Consider the following 21477-nt stretch of genomic DNA (forward strand, 5'->3'; position numbering starts at 1 on the left):
TCTTATACCCGGTAGAACTGCACAGGAAGCTTTGGATAGGTTGGCAGTCGTGATGGCAAAACTTGCGGAGAAAGGATTTTCATTCAATTTAAAAAAATTAATTATCTGGGGTACACTGTGTCACATGGAGAGTTGAGGCCCAACCTTCGAAAAATCGAAGCCCTGGTGCAATCACCTATTCCTCGGACACGGACCCAGGTAAGGCAAATGTTAGGGTTAGCATCCTATTTTCGTAGATTTATACCGAGATTTTCACAAGTGGCTGCTCCTTTATACAAACTTACTGCAGGTAGTACCAAAACGATTACATGGACAGACGAACACACTGACGCCAGGGCCAAGCTTGTCAGTTATTTAACATCAGAACCGTTACCGAGAATTTTCGACCCTAATCTTCCAATCGAACTACGTACCGATGCTAGTGCTCTCGGGTATGGTGCCGTATTGTAACAATGTATTGAAAAAGAAAAACATCCCGTCGCTTATTATAGCAAACGTACCATAGACGCTGAAACTCGTTACCATTCTTGCGAACTTGAGACTCTTGCAGTTGTTAACTCAATAAAACATTTTAGACAATATTTAGTAGGACGTAAATTTTTAGTTGTGACTGACTGTAATTCGCTTAAAGCCGCAAGCCTTAAAAAAGATCTTACTCCACGAGTTTATCGTTGGTGGGCATATTTGCAGTCATTTGAATTTGAAATAGAATATCGCGCGGGTGAACGAATGAAGCATGCGGACTTTTTGTCAAGAAATCCAGTTACAAAAAAAAGTGTACTCAAAATAGTTGAGAAAGATTTGAATAAAATAATTGAATTAGCTGATGACTGGTTGATGGTAGCTCAGCAGAAAGATGACGAAATAAAAACTTTGCACTGTGAGGTAATAGAGGGATCAGAGAGAGCAAAAACATATTCAATTAGAGACAAAATTTTTATACGGACGATAAACAAAAAATCGAAACAGATAAAGTTACCTGTAGTGCCGAGACTGATGGCGTGGTCACTGATACATCATGTACATGAAAATATCTGTCATTTGGGCTGGGAAAAGACTTTAGATAAGTTGTACGAGCTGTATTGGTTTCCTCAAATGTCAAAGCGTGTTAAGAGATTCGTTGAAAATTGTATTTTGTGCCAAACTTGTAAATCAGTGTCAAGACCGACACAAGCTCAGCTGCATCCTATAGAAAAATAAGATATTCCGTGGTATACGATCCACATAGATATATCCGGAAAATTTTCAGGTCCTTCTGACAAGAAAGAGTATGTTTTTGTAATTATAGATAGATTTACGAAATTTGTAACGCTAAATTTACCCACAATTTTATTTGAGGCAAAGTGTCCGCCTGCAGGAGAATCATGATGAAGAGCAAGAATCTCCGGGACTCGTGTCCTGGGAACCAAAAGTTGCCACCTGATTTCTTTCAAGTCCGCAGATTCCCATTTTCGGTATAAAATTCTGTCAATTAAAAGGATAGAGTCCCATTGAGCCCAATAAATTTTCAAATCTGGCTCGGCTAAGGATATATCCTGCCAGTTCGGGCGAGTTTCCGCTTCCTTCCAGGACTTAACTTGAGTCAAAGTGTCGTCCTCTTGTTGTGATTTTCTCCATTCCTCCAGGTTATTTTCAAGAGAAATCTTTCGTATTAAAAGAGAGGGGTCTCGGTTTTTCTCTAATCGTGCACACTGTTTACACTCTGGCATTTCTTCGCAGGGTCTTCGAGAGAGAGCATCGGCGTTTCCATAATGAATTCATGCTCGATGACGAATGTCAAAATCGTACTGTCCAAGCCTTTATAACCATCTAGCTACCTGACCTTCGGGGAATTTAAACGAAAGTAACCACCTAAGAGAAGCATGATCTGTTCGTATCAAAAATCTCCTACCGTACAGATAATGATGAAAATGTACTACGGTCTTAACAACAGCTAAAAGTTTTCTACGAGTGACACAATAATTCCTCTCAGTTTTATTCAAAACTCTGCTGAAATAGCTTATCACTCTCTCCTGACCTCCCTGAATTTGTGACAGAACCCCACCTATTCCTGAAAGAGAGGCATCCGTATCTAAAGTAAAAGGAAGTTCGACCTGTGGATACGCTAAAATCGGCGAAGAAATAAGATTTTCTTTTAATTTCTTGAAAGCTTCTTCGCATTTCGGGGTCCAGTCAAAAGGAATCTTGATTCATGTCAAATGATGGAGAGGTTTAGCTGTACTAGCGAAACCTTTTACAAATCTTCTGTAATACGTACAAAGGCCTAAAAAGCTTTGAATTAGTTCTTTATTCTTAGGTGTCGGCCAAGAAGAAACCTTCTCGATTTTAGATGGGTCGGTCTTCACACCTTGTGCTGAGAGGATATGTCCGAGGAAGCCTACTTCCTTCTGGAACAAATTGCATTTTTTCGGGCTCATTTTTAGGCCTGCTTGCTTCAGCCTGGCGAAGACTTGTTTGAGATTTTGAACTTCTTCTTCAAAGTTCTTGCCAATGTCGGACATATCGTCTAAATAAACGAGGCATATTTTGCCAGTGAGCCTATGGAGAACAGCCTCCATCATTCGTTCAAAGGTAGCCGGGGTATTACTTAAACCAAACGGCATAACCTTGCACTGCCATAATCCTCCTAAACCCGTAACAAAAGCTGTTTTTTCTTTATCTAGAGGATCCATTTCGACCCGCCAGTATCCGCTTTGTAGATCTATGGTGCTGAACCAAGTTGCACCAGCTATCAGGTTGAGTGTCTCGTCGATTCTGGGTAGAGGGTAAGAATCTTTCTTCGTTATGTCGTTCAGCTTCCTGTAATCGATGCAAAACCGTTTGGATCCGTCCTTTTTGTTAACAAGGACGATTGGTGAGGCCCAGGGACTAGACAATGGTTCAATCACATCGTTCGTTAGCATGTCGTCCACAGGCTTCTTCACCTCTTCTCGGGCGTTGAGAGCGAGTCTCCGAGGAGCCTGTTTTATCGGATGATTTTCTCCAACGTCGATCTTGTGCTTGACGGAAGTACATTGACCCTTATCACCACTATTTCTGGCGAAAGAATCTGAAAACTCTAGTAAAAGAGACCTAAACGATTCTATCTGGGTCGAATCTAACGTGGTAGAAGATTTTTCAACAAGGTTTTGTAAATGTAAAGGAAATTGATGTTGAGATTCGTCTTGAGAAAGTTCTAATTCTCGAATTCTAGGAGGAGTCCAATAAATTCCGTTCCTATTTGTACAGAGAGCTATTTCGCGATTGTTCGAACCTAGTGAATTTCTTAGTCGAGATAATACAGTTATGAGCTGTAAGAAGGTCTATTCCCAAAATACCTCCATCTTTATCCGCTATAAAAACTTTATGTGAAGAGTCGATACATTCGAAAAGGTATCGAATTTGCACAGTAACTTATCTTAAAACCGAGGTCGTCTCTCCAGTGGCTGTTCGCAGGGACAAAGAGGGAACAATCTGGTCATTGGATTTAAAGAGACCCGATCGAATCTCGGTCACTTTCGTACCGGTGCGGTGTCTATTACCCAGAAACAATCGACATCGAATAGAACGTTTTCGTCTCTTGAGCAACCGGTGTAAGAATGTATGTAGATGAATGTTATACGGCGTTGCCCGTCTTACGTGGCTTCCCATCGGAAGCGTAAGATTCCAACATGTAAACATTCATCTACATACATTCTTACATCGGGTGCTCAAAAAACGAAAACATTCTAGTCACACATACCAAGCACAAGAAAACAAATTTGAACTCACTGGTGAAGAAAGAAATTAACGACAACAGAGTCAGGGCGGCTAGGTGGTCTAGTGGAGTAAGGCTCCGGTCAAGCATCTCTAGACGCCAGGTTCAATTCCTGGCTCCGTCGTTAATTTTTCGAACAATCGACACCATTTACGGTACCGTGCACGTAAAGACCAGACTGTCTTAGACTCCTGATTAAAAACTGCTCATTTAAAGGGCTTTCGCTATCGACAATTCGCAATGATTTTCGCCCTGCCAAATCATTCGAAATTAGATTTTTATACCGGTTTCGGGTGACGAAGACGTTTGATGATTTTCTTTCCTACTAGTTGTATCTCTATTATACTAATTTTAAGTATTGGAACTCGAGTTTTGCGAGGACTCTCCGAAAAGTTTTTTTAGAGTAAAACAACGATTGGCATCATGTCCTTTTGTTTTGCAAGCAAAACAGTTTAAAATAGGTTTATCTATGGTACTGCCATTAGCAGTTTCACGTCTGACATTTCGAGAACCGCGATTGTTCTGATTTCTATTATTTTTATAGTACTTTAGGTTATTGGGTTTAGTCTTTCCTGAGTCGGTTTTTGGCTGCTTTGGTGAGGTATCTTTCGTACCCTCAACCTGGCGAATTTTGGGAATACCTAAGTGTTGTTTTCTTAATGCTTCTATTTCAAGGGCTTTAATAATAGCCTCTCCTAGTGTGGTAATTCCTGAAGTACTGACCGCTAGTCTTATTTCGGGATCACTAATCGCTTTGATAAAAGCTTCTACCGCTATGAAGTCTCTCAAACTGTCACCGTCAGGGATAGCTGTCTTAGCTAATCGGTCTATATCTTGACGCTAAGTCCTCGTCACGTTTCTGTCGTTTGTTTTGAAGCTGGGTCAGGTATAGTTCTTTAGGGTATTCGCTACCGTACTTAAGTCTCAGAGTGGAACTCAACCTGTTATAATCTAACCTCTCTGATGGAGATAAGGTTGATAGGACAGAAATTGCCGGATCTCGTAAGCTCAATGCAAGATTTGTTGCTTTTAATGACGATGAATTTCAATTATTATGGATAGCGGCTATTTCAAACTGATTTTCAAAATCTGTCCGTCGAATGTAGGGGGTCTAACCAAAGCTAGAGATCTAGTTCCTTGCAAAAGAGGAGCTCTAATAGGATTTGGACAAGTTTCGAGGTAGCCTTCACGGAGGCTGAGGAAAGATTGTTGTAAATTATTTTGTGGGGCGTCACGCATCGCATTCACGATGCGGCCGTCTCGAACTTCTGGACGAGAGGAAGGTACATTAAAAGCGGCCTTCTCCCGTATCCTTAGTCTAGTTACTGGCGTAGCTTTTACATTTTGAGAAAAATGAACAGACCTTGGATCATTCTGGATAGAGGTGATTCTTAGAGTTGGAACAAGAGAAGTCTGAGGGGTATCTACAGGTTCTCCCGAGCCGTTCACCCGATGCAAGGACTGGAATGTTGTCACCGTTGTTCGGAGTAGATCGTAGAACTGGGTTTCCGACTGTTTCCGTTGATCTTGTTGTTCTTGGAGTAGACCAAGAAGTTGTTGTTGCTGTTGAGCCGCGATGAGTTGTTGTCTTTCAGCGGCTTTCTGTTGTCTCTGGAGGACCTTGAGTAGGTCCAGTGCAGTGACGGTGGTCGTTGGAGGTGCAGCAACGGGGGTCACCAATGGCGTAGGAACAGGGACTTCTGGAGCTGTAAGAACTGCCTCAGGGAGTTGTGGACCCGTCAATGAGGGGTCATCACCACAACTCTCTCGTCGGCGTAAGCGTTTTGAACGACTGATGCTTATAATTAATAATCGCGCACTGAGCTGAAATCGCGAGAAAAGCTCAAAGATCCCACTTCTGACACCGGTGTAACTTTTGGAGAGTAGAATACAGGTTCGCGAGCTTGACTGAATTTCAATCAAAATGCTTTGAAAATGTGATGAAAATACTTGAATGACAAAGTACGTGTTTTCCGTTTTACGTCTGGAATAAGACTGTTTTCACAATAATGTTGATACAGCAACCTTATTCATTTGGATAACATCTGAGTGCTTTTACATGTTGACTACTAGATCATTACAAAGGCAGGTAAAACGGGTGATTTTACCCTATGTAACAATATATTAACTAGATGGCAGATAAGACTTTGGCCGTAATTTCGAATTGAATCAATTGAACCGAGAAACGATGCCATTAACTAAGCCCAAAAGCGCACGAATTCAATGCGCGACGCGCGTTGTCAGCCGCGAATATTTCAAATTTTGGAACAGTTTTACAAACAAGCTTTGATCAATAACAATCGTGCTATTATCGTGATAATGGGAGTTTGTGTAATTTGTTTAACGTGAACCGGTAAAAATTCGGGAGAGTTTTCACATGTAAGCTGTGTATGATACTTTAATTTATTAATCGTTATTTTAGTTTGATTAAATAAAATCTGGTGGTGGGTTAGTTTATAGGTTAACTATTTTCTTCTACAGATTCCCATTGAGAAATAATCCAGATGTGGCTGAAAAATGGATACAGTGGGTTTATACTGTAAAAAAATGCTTTTGGACGCCTTGCTAAATCCGGATTATACGTTCAAATCACTTCGAAGCAAAACGCTTTTGATAAGTCAACATTTTGAGTAAGACTGAAGAACAATAGCGTACCAGCAATCTCTTTTCGCAATAAGACAATAACTTGTGAGGGTTATCCTATCACTTACTAACATCATTATCAATCTTTGGATATATTGTATACTTATTTCTTTCTGCTCTCTCTGCATAGATACCGTTTTTCGTACCCAAATTAATTTATTAAACCGCTTTAAAATCGTATTCTTGTAATTTTTTTTTTATCGTATGGCCTGTATTATCCCTCGTTATCGTATTGTTACAAAGGGTAAAATCACCCGTCTTCCCCCTTCTAATGATCTAGTAGTCATCACAGATAAAAGAAGTTAGTAAACCTCTTATGTCTTTAAAAAGAATAAGGTTGCTGCGTCAACCAACATTATTGTAAAAACAGTCTTGTTTCAAACTTTAAACTAGAAACACGTTCTCTGCTATCAAAGCTTTTCCATAACACTTTATTTGCGCCTTTAATTTGACTCACTAAATAAGCTCGCGAATTCATATTTATTTTGCAACGTCTGAAAACGTTACAGTATATTCCTGTAAGCCAAATTGAACTGCAACGGGAAATCACCGGGTCGTACTTCTTTTGTATGGTAAGATCTTGTGTACGTCGTTGCTTGACAACTAGGAAGGAAGAGGGAAGGAGACATAATTCCGGACACTTTCCGATAGCAAAGGTGGACCACATTCTGATCGAAAGTTTGTAGTACGGATAGGGCTGCCCGCAGCGCTGATATCGTATGTTGCATTGGAAATTTGAAGTCGTTACACGCGTACTAAAATTTTAATATTACTGAAAAAATGATTACACATTCTTTTATACGTGCGTTTACAGAACAAAATTCATGGCAAGAAACAAATGAGTATATTTTAGACCATGTACGGTAAGCAATGTAACCTCAACCATCGTCTCAATCAGCCTCAACAATGTTTAGCACGAGAACTCTTTAACTGTGAAACTAGTTTCCGAGTTTTGATTTTAAATTTCAGAAGGCTTTATTTTAATATCCATCCCATGTCTCCTCCCCTCTTCCTTCTTGGCCACAACCGTTAGGATGCGTGTAATGGCTAGAGAGGAATAAAGAAGGTAAAAAGAACAGTGCATCAAAATGGTTATGGCCTGCTGTTACTGCGGTAAAAAATCGTGGTGAAAATGCAATTTTTCTTTTTTAACAACAATAATTTCATATGATTGAAATTTTTCTTTTCTCAGTAACACTAATTTTATTCAATTGAAAAACTAACATTCTCTTTAGTCTAGTATTCCATTTCCCCACACTGAAATTTACCATGCATTCGTTAAAATAATTTGATCATAAATACGTACAAATGCGTGTCAAATTGGATTCCTTTACATCAAATTATGTTTATAGATAATGATTATAAATGAATACGATCCAAACTATTAATTACTCAACTTTTAGGGCTAATATAATACGCGCAGTTCAGCTACTACTGTTCAAATTTGCCGCCATAATGCGTCAAATTGCCACACGCTTCGAGTTTCCTATCGTTACAGCTAGCGGTGGGAAAAAGACCGTGCCTACCCTATCCAGTGTACAGTATACACATCAGTACCCCCATATTTGAGTGGGAGTTTGATGAACGGCGCCATAAACATGTTTTCCGCGTAGGAGAGGTTTTTTTCAACACTGTATACATCGTTTTCTCTGGATATAAACATGTTACTTCGAAAAACTATAAAGATAGTTGTTGGTAAAATACATAATGTAAATGGTGGCCCGGAGTGAGCCTATAGAGATCAGTGGTGCTTACTTTACTGCGACTGTATAGACATTTACTTGAAACACGTATTTATTTGAATATCAGTTGTTTATAATACTTCTGAGTTTTTTAAAAATGATTCTGAAATTAAACCTCCATTTACAGGTGTTGCAAAAATGATGTGCTGTGTTACATCTGCAGAAAGTGGGCAATTGGCGATAAGTGTAGTGTGATAAATGCAGTATAACCCACGGCAAGTACTGTAATCACACGAGTCAGATACCGCTCATCTGTACCTGTAACACATAGTATTTTTAGTAAGATCCGTGAAGGAAAATTCGATTTAAGAAATATTTAAGGTGCCACTAACAATACATAAAATTGGGCGCAGAAAACTTATTCTCAATGCTATAATGTATCAAATTCAAATATTTGAAATGTGGATGTGCTAAAGTGGGCTCTAGTTTGGTAAATACAGCATTTCAGTTATGCGCACGCCCCAACATTGCCTAATAGCACTATTCGAAAATGGAGCATGTACGCAGGCTTCACAGATTTCGAAAATAAAACTTTCCAAGCAGGTGTTGCATCAACCATTACTTCTTAAAATATTTGTCAGATGCATTGGACCTTTGGCGCAAAACTACAGTGTTGTAAATTTCTGTATGGAACTTCCTACACGGTATTGGAAGTTTTATTCGGATACTAAACGGTGAATTCACCATACATCTACTGTTTGTTCCATTTACAAATACAATAAATTTACTACACAGTTTAGTAAATTCAAATTCCTTTTTTGTGTTTTTCCTATAAATTTTAATAAAACCCAAAATTTGTCGTTGTATGTCTAAGACAAATACATATTAATTTACGTCACTGCACCGAATTTGTAAATTTGCAACTCTTTTGTACAGTCAATATGTAGTAAACTCACAATCATTCTTTACAGTGTATATAACATGACACTAGCGATTTTATTCAAGCCTTACACTGATTTTCGGTGCTCAGTGCATAACAAATGTTATCTTACGCCAAATAAAATGACGGTTACAACGCCCAAAATATAGTTCCATCCTTAACTAATGTAAATTCTAATGACCGAGAACTCACTTCACGTAAATCACTTGTAAGTATATACAGGTATCGCAAAAATGGAAAGGTAACGTTGTGACTCTTAATTAAGTGTTCGATGTATACCTTGTTGTGAGCCACAATTTCCGTGCTGAACAATGACAGTGAACATCTATAATCTTGAATAAGCCTAGGAGTATTCTTCGGTGATGGATCTGGCAATTACCATTCTCCGTACTTCACTTGTGCCAGCCCCGATTTCGTACAGTTTAGCATCACGTAGCAGCCTACCGGTCGGATAATCATTTATATATCCATTTCCACCTGTTGCAATTGTTTCCAAATTTGTATTACGTGTAAACTTCCATCCACATCCCAGATAACAACGCGCGTGTAAATTTTACAACAAAAAGACATCAATGGTTATAAAGCATTGCTATTAATATTACAGCAAAGTATTAAAATTCAGCTATACAGCTGAAACAGCTATTAAAATTCAAGCAAATCATTCTAAGCAAAAGCTGAAAAAAAAAATCTGGTAAATGCAAGCATGTCTTCCTGTGAATCAAAATCGCAAACAATTATTACTGTAGATTTGCTGCACAAAAATTGTTCCGCGCAAATTTTTGGTACAAACGCAACAATAATCGCAGCAAGCGAAGCAGACTTTTTGAACAGACATGCTTCGTTATCTGGGATGATGGCAATAACGTATTCTTAAATGTATTGTCCTACTAATTATTTTCGCTGAGAATATTATAATCTGCTTCAGTTGTTATAAAATCATCACACAATTTCGTATTCATGTGTATTTCTATACCTTTCTTTCGTTGACTACTTTTAGCCCAAAATCCAAGAGCATGCATAGTTTTGTGGTTTGGTTTTGAGATCTACATGAAGGTACAGAATTTGATAAGTGCTTGAAATTCTTTCGTTAATTTATAATGAGTCAAACTTCAGACCCAAGACCGAGCACTGGTTTTCCGTGCGAAAGCTTTATTTGGAAAACATCATCTGAATGAGTTGCGAGGACTAGCGAAGTTGGGTTCATCTGATTGTTGATAGTGAAATAAATAAATAAAATTACCAAGAATTTGTACCGCATCTAAAGCAACTTGCGTTGCTCTTTCCGCGCAGTATAAAATCACGCCTGCACAGTCTTTTCGGTTTACGTGACCTGAATCACAAGCTCGTCCTACTGAATATAAGTAACTTCTGCTTGTGCTCAGGCTGGTGTACATATCTGCAATTTTCCCCTATAAAAATTATCAAGTGATAACAGCGCAGAAACGATACATTAATTTAGAGACGTGCTACAGTATTGTTTGTTTTTGTTCACAATAAAGAATGAAAAAAAAAAAACAATGAGGAAAACAACAAACACCATCAAATGTGTGCATGTTACAAGAGGAATTTATTAAAATATCTGACTGAGACTAGAAGATTTTCATTAATTTTTATATTACTGACCTGAATAAATTGAAACTCGCCAATTCGTTGCCCAAATTGCTTTCTGTTATGCGCATATTCAAAAGCAATGTCACAGCAGGCTTGCATAATCCTATATGAAAGAATCAATTCTTAAAAAAGAAATTGTTAATTTGAATATTTTGCAATAATGTTTTTTTTCTAACCTTGTAATAACAAAAAAGAGATCTTTGGATTTTTTAGAAAATGATTGCTTATGTTATGCTCAGAATGTTGGCTGTATGACATAGATGTACAGACTTGTTAGTGATCATTTCTTACCCGACAGGTCCAGCTGCAAGTACCAAGCGTTCTAGGTCGAGTCCACTAAACAGTACGTAAATCCCTTTATTTAATTCGCCGAGAATATTGCTAGCTGTGGAAAAATATAAGAATAATTTCGAGTAGGAATTTTTTTTTTTTGCATTTGTATATTTTGAACACTTTATGCGATAAAATGTTGAGAATGTAATAATTACTAGGAACTTTGCAGTTTTCGAATACTAGTTCGGCTGTATTTGATCCTCGCATTCCCAGCTTGTTCAACTTTTGGGCAGTACTGAAGCCTTCCATTTCCTTTTCGATGATAAACGCAGTTATTCCATGTTGTGGTTTTTCAGTGGTGAAATCCGTCCTTCCGTAAACGACCAATGTATCTGCATCCGGCCCGTTAGTAATCCAAAATTTATTTCCGTTCAAAATGTAGTAGTCGCCCTTCTTTTCTGCACGTAGCTTCATTGACACTACATCAGAGCCTGATCCTGATTCCGACATCGCCAAGGCACCTACATGTTCGCCGCTACACAACTGTAAGCCGCAATAAACTGTGGTTAAGTAGAGTAGAATCTGAGAATGAATTATATATAATATATATTTAATATATACTATATATTACAACGTGTGCGGTTTTCTTGAGGTTTTTACCTATGAGGAAACCTCCGTATTGTGTAGTTCTTTTGCCTTAACCCCTGAAATTAAGGTGAATATGGATGATATAAAGGACTCCCTCTGATGGGCAAACGGAAGGTTGGTCTTTCCGACGCAAAAACACCCTGAATCAATTAGCTATACGGACCGCCTTGGTTTATGAACAAGCACGTCCTTCTTATGTTCCCTTACGTAAGACAAGAACTGTGTCGCTTTTGCTACCGATCGGAGACAAGAGACTGAGGGGTCTGTCACCTGCTTGGAGTCACGGATTTCCCGGTGCTCCCTTCTGACTGCGAACTCGGAGTAAACAGAGTCGCCTTCCTACTTCTAGTTTTGGGTTGATCACCCAAATACAACGCCGATCCTGCAGACCAGGGACAACCTTGGCTGCCTGTCGGTTTTTGACACAAAGTGAAATTCTGAATAAACAAACAGTGTAGGACAGAGAAACAGACTCGTTGTACAAATTTGTGGTAATTAACCAAAGTAAGTTTCAATTGAAAGAAATCATTACAGTGTTGCGCTAAGTGCTCAAACTATCTAAATTCTAAAAGCTAACCGTGAAAATTAACAAACAAAAAATATACAATAAAATAATATTGCAAGAATTTCTAGGTTCTGCTCCTGGTTGTTTTCATGGCTTAAATTTTATATTCTAAGCTCTTATGAAATAGTTCCTATCGCTTTAGACATCCCGTGCTATCGTGGATTCTACTTAAACTCATGTATCTCTAAGTCGGAACTAAGCGCTTTGCTTGAAGTTCCGTATCACAATTTGCTGAAGCTCCGGACGAGGAACACTTCGCTATCAAAAACCTGGGTAAGACAGTTCGGCGTTTTGCTGAACAACCGCTCTTTTACAAAGTCTATCCCTAACTTGTGAGTCAGTTTGGCACTATGTCGGTCAACTGCCGACGATGTTCTCCGCGGTTCTCCTATTTATACTCGCCCCGATTTCCCATCCCGCTGAATCGTCGTCGTCTCCTCCTTATTCATGACCTTTCCGGAGGATCTTCGAGTCAGTGTTGTCAACGAGGCGTCGGTCACCGTTTGTTGTTGTTGTGATTTTTTGTATGTATGGGCATTGCTGATGTCGATGGTGACCTCGATCAGCTGTCCGTTACAATATACCGCAAATTGTTTTTACAGTTTTCTCTCTTTTTCGTTACGTATATTGAACGTTGTTGGGACGCGGGTAGGAATTCAAAAACTTGTCAAAACCGGCCATATGCTTTGTTATAAACTTCCAATAATACCGTAGTATTCAAACTGCTAAAATGATCACATTTATGCACAAATAAAAGAATTTGATATAATGAATTTTAATCCGAAATTTTGAAAGTTCTCAACAAACTTGTAACATTTCGATGAACAAAGTTGAAATTTATTACATTCCTTGAAATTTGATTAAAGAAGGGTTTACGTGTCAGAATAGATATTGATATTCCATGATTGTGTAATATTCAATGACCCATTCGCTCTATTTAATAACATATCAGATATATGTATGTTTTTTTAACAGAGCCTACAGCTTTGGACCCACTCCCTCGCCCCAGTTCCCGCTGACCAACACCCATATACTAATTGTATACATTTTTGAAAATAAGTTATTTCACTACTAATCTACGTTCTCAATGTTACACCCAATATTGCGAAAGATATGTCGCGTCCCTCTTTTTAAATCAATAATGTTGCTAGAGTTGAGTCAGAACTAAAGTCCTATATGTAACACAGAAATAAAAGTCGACTTTATTCCCTTCTTACACGTTTTAATCATGTACTTGGCGCGAGATTCTACTGAATCTTTTGAATTTTGTAGTTTGAAAGCTGTAAATTAAATTGATATCCGGAGTTTCCATTTCAATGTACTTGGCACAAGGTTTTTGATAGTAAAAGTAATGAATGCAACCCGTATTCGTGAACTGTGAATTACCGAGAGCTTTGAGAAGCAAAAAGAAAAAAAAATCATTCAAAAAAATGAGGATTAGTAAAAACCAAACATCCTCAATGAACCTGTATTTATGTCCACTTCATTAGCAGTAATTCAGTCTTCCATCATAAAGGTTATAGCACCTTAGTAAAAACAAAAGGTTAGAAAATTATAGCACACATCAAAATAAGACAAAAATAACTTTACATAATCCGCGTTTCTGGTTTGTCATTTATACTATTATACAACATACACTCTCGTTTTTCCCGTCATAGAAAACCTTCATAATTTGCAACCGTACGCTTATAATGTGTCCTTACTTTGGGTAGATACTTTTGCTTTTGCTCCTCGGTACCATTTCTGTGGATCTGGTTCAAGCACAAATTTGAGTGGGCTCCATAACTGAGCGCTATCGCCGAAGAAGCTCTGCTCAATTCCTCCATGATAACTATGTGGTCAAGGTATCCACCTCCGGTACCACCGTAACATTCTTTAGCCGTGATGCCCAACAGACCCAATTTTCCCAAGTCCTTCCAAAACTCCTGAATCGTTATTGAGGAACAAATTAAAGCATTTGAAATATACCTTACAAATGGAAACAAACGATTCATTCTGTAATCTGTTAGGCTTCCCTAACAATGCGGTGAAATAATTATTTTTAACTTTTATCACCTTTGGTGATAGAGGAAAGGCATTGATTTCGGTCGAAAATCACTTTTTCTAATTTCAACGAATCTTTACATTTTCGAACCTTTAGAATCCGAAAGACAGGTTTTTAATAAAAATGCCGATCTGTCCGATATACTCCCGCGATGATCTCGGATAAGACTCAATGGAAAAAACTAAAACTCACAGGATTTTACAATGAAATGATGGGGATGAAAAATGACTATGTCCCGTTTAATTTGAACTTCTGGTTTTACCGGAAATGAATCGATTTTCAATGTTTCTCGACAAATCTGTACTTTTTCCTCCTCATTAGTTTTTCTGAACAAACGATTACGATGTTCCCAGTTTATATATTTATTTTAAAAAACGCTGTAAATTTTTGGTTTTTCAATATTTTTTTTTTCATTTCACCATTTTTCAGATCATTGCGGAAATTTGTCCCACAGACTGACAGACTCTTCCCTTTTCATGATGATGAAAAGTATTGCGAAAAAACAGTCCTTCCGGCTTGTTTTTCTTGGTAGATGAGTTTTCACAGTATTTGATTACTCACCCTGAGTTCAGCAAATGAATTTTGCTCGTCAATCTCAGCTGCCTTCGGTGCAAGTTCCTTTTGTGCAAAGTTGAAAGCTAGAGTGCGTAGCTATTTGTAGACACAAACGAAAGCTCACATTAGTTAAGGTACCTCTATAAAACGACTGCAAAAACCAAAAGAAAGCACTTTTTCATCACTTTTTTTTTTTGATGGAAGAAAAAGTAATAAGATAATATTTAAAAAAGTTATTAGCTATATATTTAAGTATAATACAAAAAATCACTATCCACGTGTATTAAAAAATAGCGATACTGGAGCCATTCTCGCGAGTCGTATTGAATTCTGCGGCACGCAGTACAACTGGTGCAAATTTGAATCTGGATACAAATTTTAAAAATCACTGAATCTATATATTATTAGCTACAGAAATACCAAGGGGATTTAAAAAATTTCGATCATTGTGTAATTGGTGAGTATTCCAATGAAAATATTCAATTATCGACCAGAAGCGGGCACTTATTTGTGTAGCTATGTAAATTAAATGGTTTTTTAATTTATTTTCAGATTCAATTTTGCACCAGTTACACTGCGAGCCGCATTTTTCGCGCGAATGGCTCTAGTTTCGCCAATTCTAAGTACTTGTTGACAATAATTTTTTGTATTATACTTAAATGTATGCGATTTGAAGTTCATGACCCAGAAATGATAACCATGTAGGAATTTGTCGTTGAACTTTAACCTAAATTTAAACAAAATGCGAAATGGACATTATGTCATTTATTGACCCTAACTGACGAATTCCTACATAGTTAAATGTATGCCCAATAACTCCCTCAAGAACTATTATCTTATTACTTTTGCATCCATCAAGAGAAAACTAATAAAAAATTGTCAAATTTTTAGGTTTCTACAGTAGCGTTGCTCCTTAATTTATACAATGTCGTGCATATTAGTGGGTGCATTGGTTGATATTATGATGTGTATAATATTTTAAACATTAATATACACTGTTAAAGTCCACAGACTTTAGCTGATTTCTTTCGTCTGTTTTCTTTACAACGTATTAACAGTTTTTAAAAATCAGCAACTGTAATGATGCGTACAATTATAATTATAATAAATTGAGTCATAAGTTTTGAACTGGTATTGTTTGATTTTTAATGCAAATTTTTTACTCCACATATACTATCAAGAATATTATATTTGGCGATCCATGAGTTACGTTCAAACATGACGAAATAGACTAATTGTAAGTCAAGTTTATTTGCTTTTCCTTATCTACTTAGTTGCTTCATTACAATTTCACGTAGCATAAGGAATTTTATTTGATTCAGACACATATTCCAGTCCAATATCGTCTGATCATCGGCCTTTGCATAATTTAGAAGTCGATGCGCAGGTCACGGTTAGGTCACGATATGCGCTCGAATTATTTTATGCTTAAGTGTAAACGTACCTCTTGTTGTCCATTGGTGAGACCGAAAATATGTTCGTCAATTGGATAGTATTTTGATAAAAAACGTGTATTGTATTTTGATAATTTGCAAAAATAGTTCGTAACTTTTAAAAAATCCTTACAAACTGCATTGATAGCCATATTAAACGGAATTATTTCACTTAATCTACAGTACCACTGACTCGCATGCTTCGTGAGCAAACTGTGAGCCGTAAATGACTTGCGATAAGACTGATTACACTGTGTCGAATTTATCTCATACGACGTAGCGAAGGGTATGACGTAATTTCAAAGTACTTGTGTGTACGGAGAATTCCAGTTTATCACAACCACCGAACGAAACCCATGACTCCATTTTTTTTTTTCACCCATAGAATGCTATAGTATTACCCGAAAGAGAATAATTTTGTGAATATCATTTCTTACTTCGTACAACTGTAAAACACATGATTTTTTTTTTTGCAAAAAACGTCATTTAATTAATTTCCTGGTATTCTTATGAGGAATTCAATTAAAAAGCTTCCTTCATTTACTGTTAATCACCTTGGGTGATGTAAGATAAGTCATAAAAACAGTTTTTTTCGTGACACTTTTCGTCAGTAAGGAAAAAGTATAGGTTTATCAGTAGGAACTAACAAAAAAAAAAAAAAAATTTTTTTAAATACAGACCTAAAGCAAATTTTTTTCGTTAAGCACCTGAATTTTCTTAACATGTGATTAAATGAACAAATAAACTCGGAAAAATATAATCGTTCATTAGGAAAAAGTGTAGATTTCCATTCATGATAGGCATGAAAAATTGCCATGAGCCGTTTAATTTGAGCTTCCGGTTCTACCAGAAATGAATCGAATTCAACGTTCTAGCGACAAACGTATAATTCGTCCTCTCTATTTTCTTAGTGAACGATTATATTTTTCCTAGTTTATTTATTTAATTAAAAAAGTTTTTACAAGATTTTTTGTTTCTCATAAAGAGAAATTTTCTAAAACTTCTTTTCATTTCTTTCTACTGATAAACCTATACCCTCTTCTGTTCCAATGAAAAGTGTCGAAAAAAAAAAAAATTGTTGTTTATGGCTTGTTTCGTACAGTTTTGTTGCGCAAAAATCAGAAATCCCCATTTTCTCAGGAGTTCCGTAATTGATTTCAATAAAATGTTGACACAAGATTGTGTACGAGAGAACCGAACGATGGTTATACGCGAATTTCAGGTTAAGAATATGTCAGCGGTGCGCCGCGCATCACCGCGCATCGCTGCCGTCTAGTGTGACCACACGACCGATGCGGAAATTCACCCCGAGTATGAAAATAGGACAACCCGCTTCATTTCGGTGTTCAGCGGTTATGGTTTATAAGGTTGCATGGTGTCAACGGCGAACTTTGACAGCAAAATTATCAATATTTGCCGAGTTGAAAGTTACTGCTTTCGCATACGAATGCTATTTCGTCAGGATGTGAATTTTGAAATTCGCGGGATCGTTTTCCTAAAAATGACGAAGCCAATCAATGTGCAGGGAGCAGGACTTGAACCTCCAACCAGCAAAGTACTAGCCAATCACCTTAACCGCTGGGCTATCACGCTCGTCGTTACGACGTGTCATATTTGAGGCTCAAACTCGGCACAAGAAATTATTTTGATCGATTGTTCGAAAACGCGGGCACACTAGGGTGAACGGTGGCAGGGGGTGACACTTGGGACCGAACCCTACACTGTCAAAAAAGGACGCTCCGGACTCGATCACAACTGTCGGGCCGTCCCCTTGTAAGTCCTAGACCCACTGTACGGTGGTGCTGCGGTCAACGCGTCATTTCAGCCGCCATGACAGTGATGTAGTGAACGCGTAAACATTACGATTTCGCAAGCGTTGCATTCGGTAGTGTTTGGAGTGGCTTGCGAAGAGTAAAAAATTTGAGATTTACCGAGTCAAAGTAACGGTTTGTGTCTGCGATGGCTCCAGTAAGAAAACCCATTGCGTTGTGGAAATGAGTGGTGCTTACGTGTGAGTCAGATGTTCGCAAAGAAAGACCCAACCGGATCCCGAAAAATGTGAACCAAGCTAATCTCCGGGTGAAATGTTTAGGTAATCCTGAACAAAGTAACCTAGGGGTTGCGGAGTTGAACAAATATCGAGTGTGTCACAGGCATTTTTCCACCACTGACTATTTGGCGCAAACTCAAACCGTACTCTGAAAGAGGCGACTTTACCGAGTTTGCGGCTGCCGGTTAGTACTGTCGAGAATGACGGTGATTCTTCTGTATACGAGTCTCCGAGAAGCTCTGAGATGTGTCGAACAATTGTTCTGGAGACAGAGCTTGCTGAGCACCCCTTCATTATACCAAGGCGATGAACCTGTGACGAAGCTCCAAGGAGGGCGAATCTGTATCCGTCTCACGGAAACGGAAACGTCCTCTAGGGTCTCATTTATCGGGTCTTCCAAAAAGAGAAACGTACCCTATAAAGGAAGCTCGAGGTTTGAGAGCTGCCGTCAATACTTACAAAAAACGAGCTTCAACACACACAGACCTGCTGCAGCAAGCTATGAAACTGTGCAAGGTCAGGTCTCTTGAAGCATTCGTGGGATAATTAACTAAAAAACAGTTCATATTTTTCAGAATGCAGCTCAAAAACAACGGTGTCTCACCGCGAGGACGGCACTTCACTCTGGAGGAAAAGCTTCTATCACTCTCCTGGATGAAAGCATCTGGTAGAGGGTACCGGTTGCTTCAATCGCAATTTCAATTATCATCCGTTCGCAAGTTAAAATCATTATTAAATAGATATCCCTTAGATGCTGGAATTGGCGAAAAGTTTATTGGGGCCTTGAAAAATTTTCAAATCAAATTCGTCACACTCATGTGGGATGAGGTGAAATTGGATGCAAATTTATAGTATTGTAACGTTTTAAGACGTTGCAAAATAAATACGGGTTCGCGAACTTATTTAGAGAGTCAATTAAAGGCGCAAATAAAATGTTATGGAAAAGCTTTAATAGCTGAGAACGTGTTTTCAGTTCAAAGTCTGAAACAAGACTGTTTTTACAATAATGTTGGTTAACGCAGCAACCTCATTCTTTCTAAAGACATAAGAGGTTTATAAACGTCTTTTATCTATGATGACTACTATATCATTAAAAGGGGGCAAAACGGGTGATTTCACCCTTCGTAATAATATTAAGAGGTGCATCATCGCAATTTTCTATTCTCCATTTCAGGATGTATGCCATGGATCGTCCCAGCCAAAAATTGTATACGATTAGAATTTTCGTACTTCGTGACTAAATAAAAATCTGAAAAAATTCAGCAACATTTGGCATGCTATGAACAACAATTATCAATAATAATATCGCCCAAAAGTTATTAACAAATTTTTTCAACAAATAATTATTCAACAATTTATTTGTGAGTTGTTTTTTCTTATGCGAATCAAATGTGTGCATTATTCTGAATGCTTGTGAATTTTTTTAGAATTTTTTTATGATCTTGAAATTTTACAAAAGTATTATGAAATATAAGCAAAAACAATGTAAATTTTGTACATGTTTTTGTAGACAGGTTTAGCATCAGTTTTTGAAAGTTTCAAAGACATTTGACAAAAAAAATTCATAAATCCAGACATTCTAAAAATTTAAAAACGGGAATTTCAAAATCATAAGAAAATTTTTTCAAAATTCACAAGCATTCAGAAAATGCACACTTTTAATTCGTATGAGAAAAAAAAGAACAGACCCATAAATTGTTGAATAACTATTTGTTTACACAATTTGTTAATAACTTTTCGGCCTAATTAGTCATTAGTCAATTCCATGGGACCTTTTTTGTAGAAGGTTTCATTTCACATAAATTATCTTGCACAAAGTTTTAGAAATTCCTGAAGGATTTAGTTATTTTCATTTAAATGTAAGTTATTTAGAAAAATCTTATTTTAACAGTTTTAAGTAATTATAAAATAAAAAATAACGATTTTGTTTATTGACAGTTATTTATTTATAAAAAATTTAAATTTATTTATTTAAAATTATTTATTTTAATTATAATTTTTAAATCATTGCAAGAAAAAGTATATGTTAATTTAAGTAAAAATTCGCGACGAATATGATTTATTTTTCTTGAAAAGATTCTAATTTCAGTCTTTGATCATATTCTACAGAAAAATGAGGACTGGATACAAATATTTTCTCATAAAAAAATTTCCTGAACCATGAAAAAGGTAAATGTATTTTGAATTTTCAATTAAATTTTGTTCCATTTTTCAATGATTTAGAAAATATGAATAAATAACATTCGATGAAGAAAATCGTTATTTTTAATTTTATAATCACTTGAAATGGTTAAAATAAGATTTTTAGAAATAAATTTACATTTAAATGCAAATAACTGGGGAACTTTCAGGAATTTATAAAAGTTTGTGAGAGATAATTAAGGTAAGTGAAACATTCTACAAAAGGTTTCATATAGAATTTTGCGATAAGTCTGATGGTTGTGCGAATAAAATTTTAAAAAATGTATATATAAAAATTGTTTTCAAATAAAAAAGTTTTAAGTAATAATTAAAACTTACATCGTATTGTCTTTGTTTCGGATCGAGTCAATGGATTTATTGCTCGAAAATTTCGGTGTTGCTTCATCTATTTTTTTTACAGCATCCTGCTTTTTTCTTTTGGTTTATTTATAATATTTATTGGTGCCATAATCAGCTCACAAATTATACGATAAGACTGATAATATTGATGAAAATAATTATATGAGACGACGCATCCTTTCTGTCCAACGTCTTCTGATGATATGACGGTATGTTTTTTTGCAAAAACCAAAATCTTGAAATTTATTATAAATTCAACTTTAACCTTGATTACATCTTGAAAGAGTAGATTTATCACAAAATGATAACAGATTTTTTTTTGTAGTTTTCAATTTCCTACAAAAATTTTTCAGTCTTATCAGTACACCAATCCGCTGATGAATTATAGAATTAAAGTTTCTACAAAATTTTTCACGTGTTATTTAAATGGAAAATAGAAAATTGCGATGATGCACCTCTTAATATCAATATCAAGAGCTCCAACTTTGACAACATTTCTTTTTCGTAATGTCAAACAATATTTTCAGCATGACTTGTGAAAAAAATAGTAATTTTTTTTATACAGTCTAATATTCATAATATAATAACCTTAATTAATAACTTCAATTTTTCGTAGAAATATCCGGATGTTTGAAAATATCGTTCAACATGACACAACACAAAAATGGCGATCAAGCATACGTCGTTGGAACCATCACAAATGGCATAAATAAAATTGCGGTAAGGATATTAAGCTTCGATGATTTACCCAAAAGC

The 21477-nt window shown here is 36.7% G+C and overlaps 1 protein-coding gene across 4 annotated transcripts; it reads right to left on the reverse strand.

Moving 5' to 3' along the window:
• Positions 1-8155: 8155 nt before the first annotated feature.
• LOC124179917 (isovaleryl-CoA dehydrogenase, mitochondrial) lies at positions 8156-17886 on the reverse strand. 4 transcript variants are annotated; one of them, XM_046564791.1, is made up of 9 exons: positions 17701-17886; positions 14704-14793; positions 13802-14023; positions 11101-11428; positions 10904-10997; positions 10625-10715; positions 10242-10410; positions 9281-9478; positions 8156-8379 (listed from the first exon to the last, which is right to left on the reverse strand). In XM_046564791.1, the coding sequence occupies exons 1-8, from the start codon at positions 17740-17742 to the stop codon at positions 9345-9347; spliced, it is 1170 nt and encodes a 389-aa protein (XP_046420747.1). In that variant the 5' UTR covers positions 17743-17886; the 3' UTR covers positions 8156-8379; positions 9281-9344. The 4 variants fall into 4 exon arrangements, with proteins under 4 accessions (XP_046420747.1, XP_046420745.1, XP_046420744.1 ...); XM_046564789.1 differs by lacking the exon at positions 17701-17886 and adding an exon at positions 16142-16715 and having other exon boundaries at positions 9281-9441; XM_046564788.1 differs by lacking the exon at positions 17701-17886 and adding an exon at positions 16142-16560.
• Between the last annotated feature and the right edge of the window lie 3591 nt (positions 17887-21477).

The sequence above is a fragment of the Neodiprion fabricii genome, chromosome 4, assembly GCF_021155785.1.
Source record: "Neodiprion fabricii isolate iyNeoFabr1 chromosome 4, iyNeoFabr1.1, whole genome shotgun sequence".
Lineage (NCBI taxonomy): Eukaryota > Metazoa > Arthropoda > Insecta > Hymenoptera > Diprionidae > Neodiprion > Neodiprion fabricii.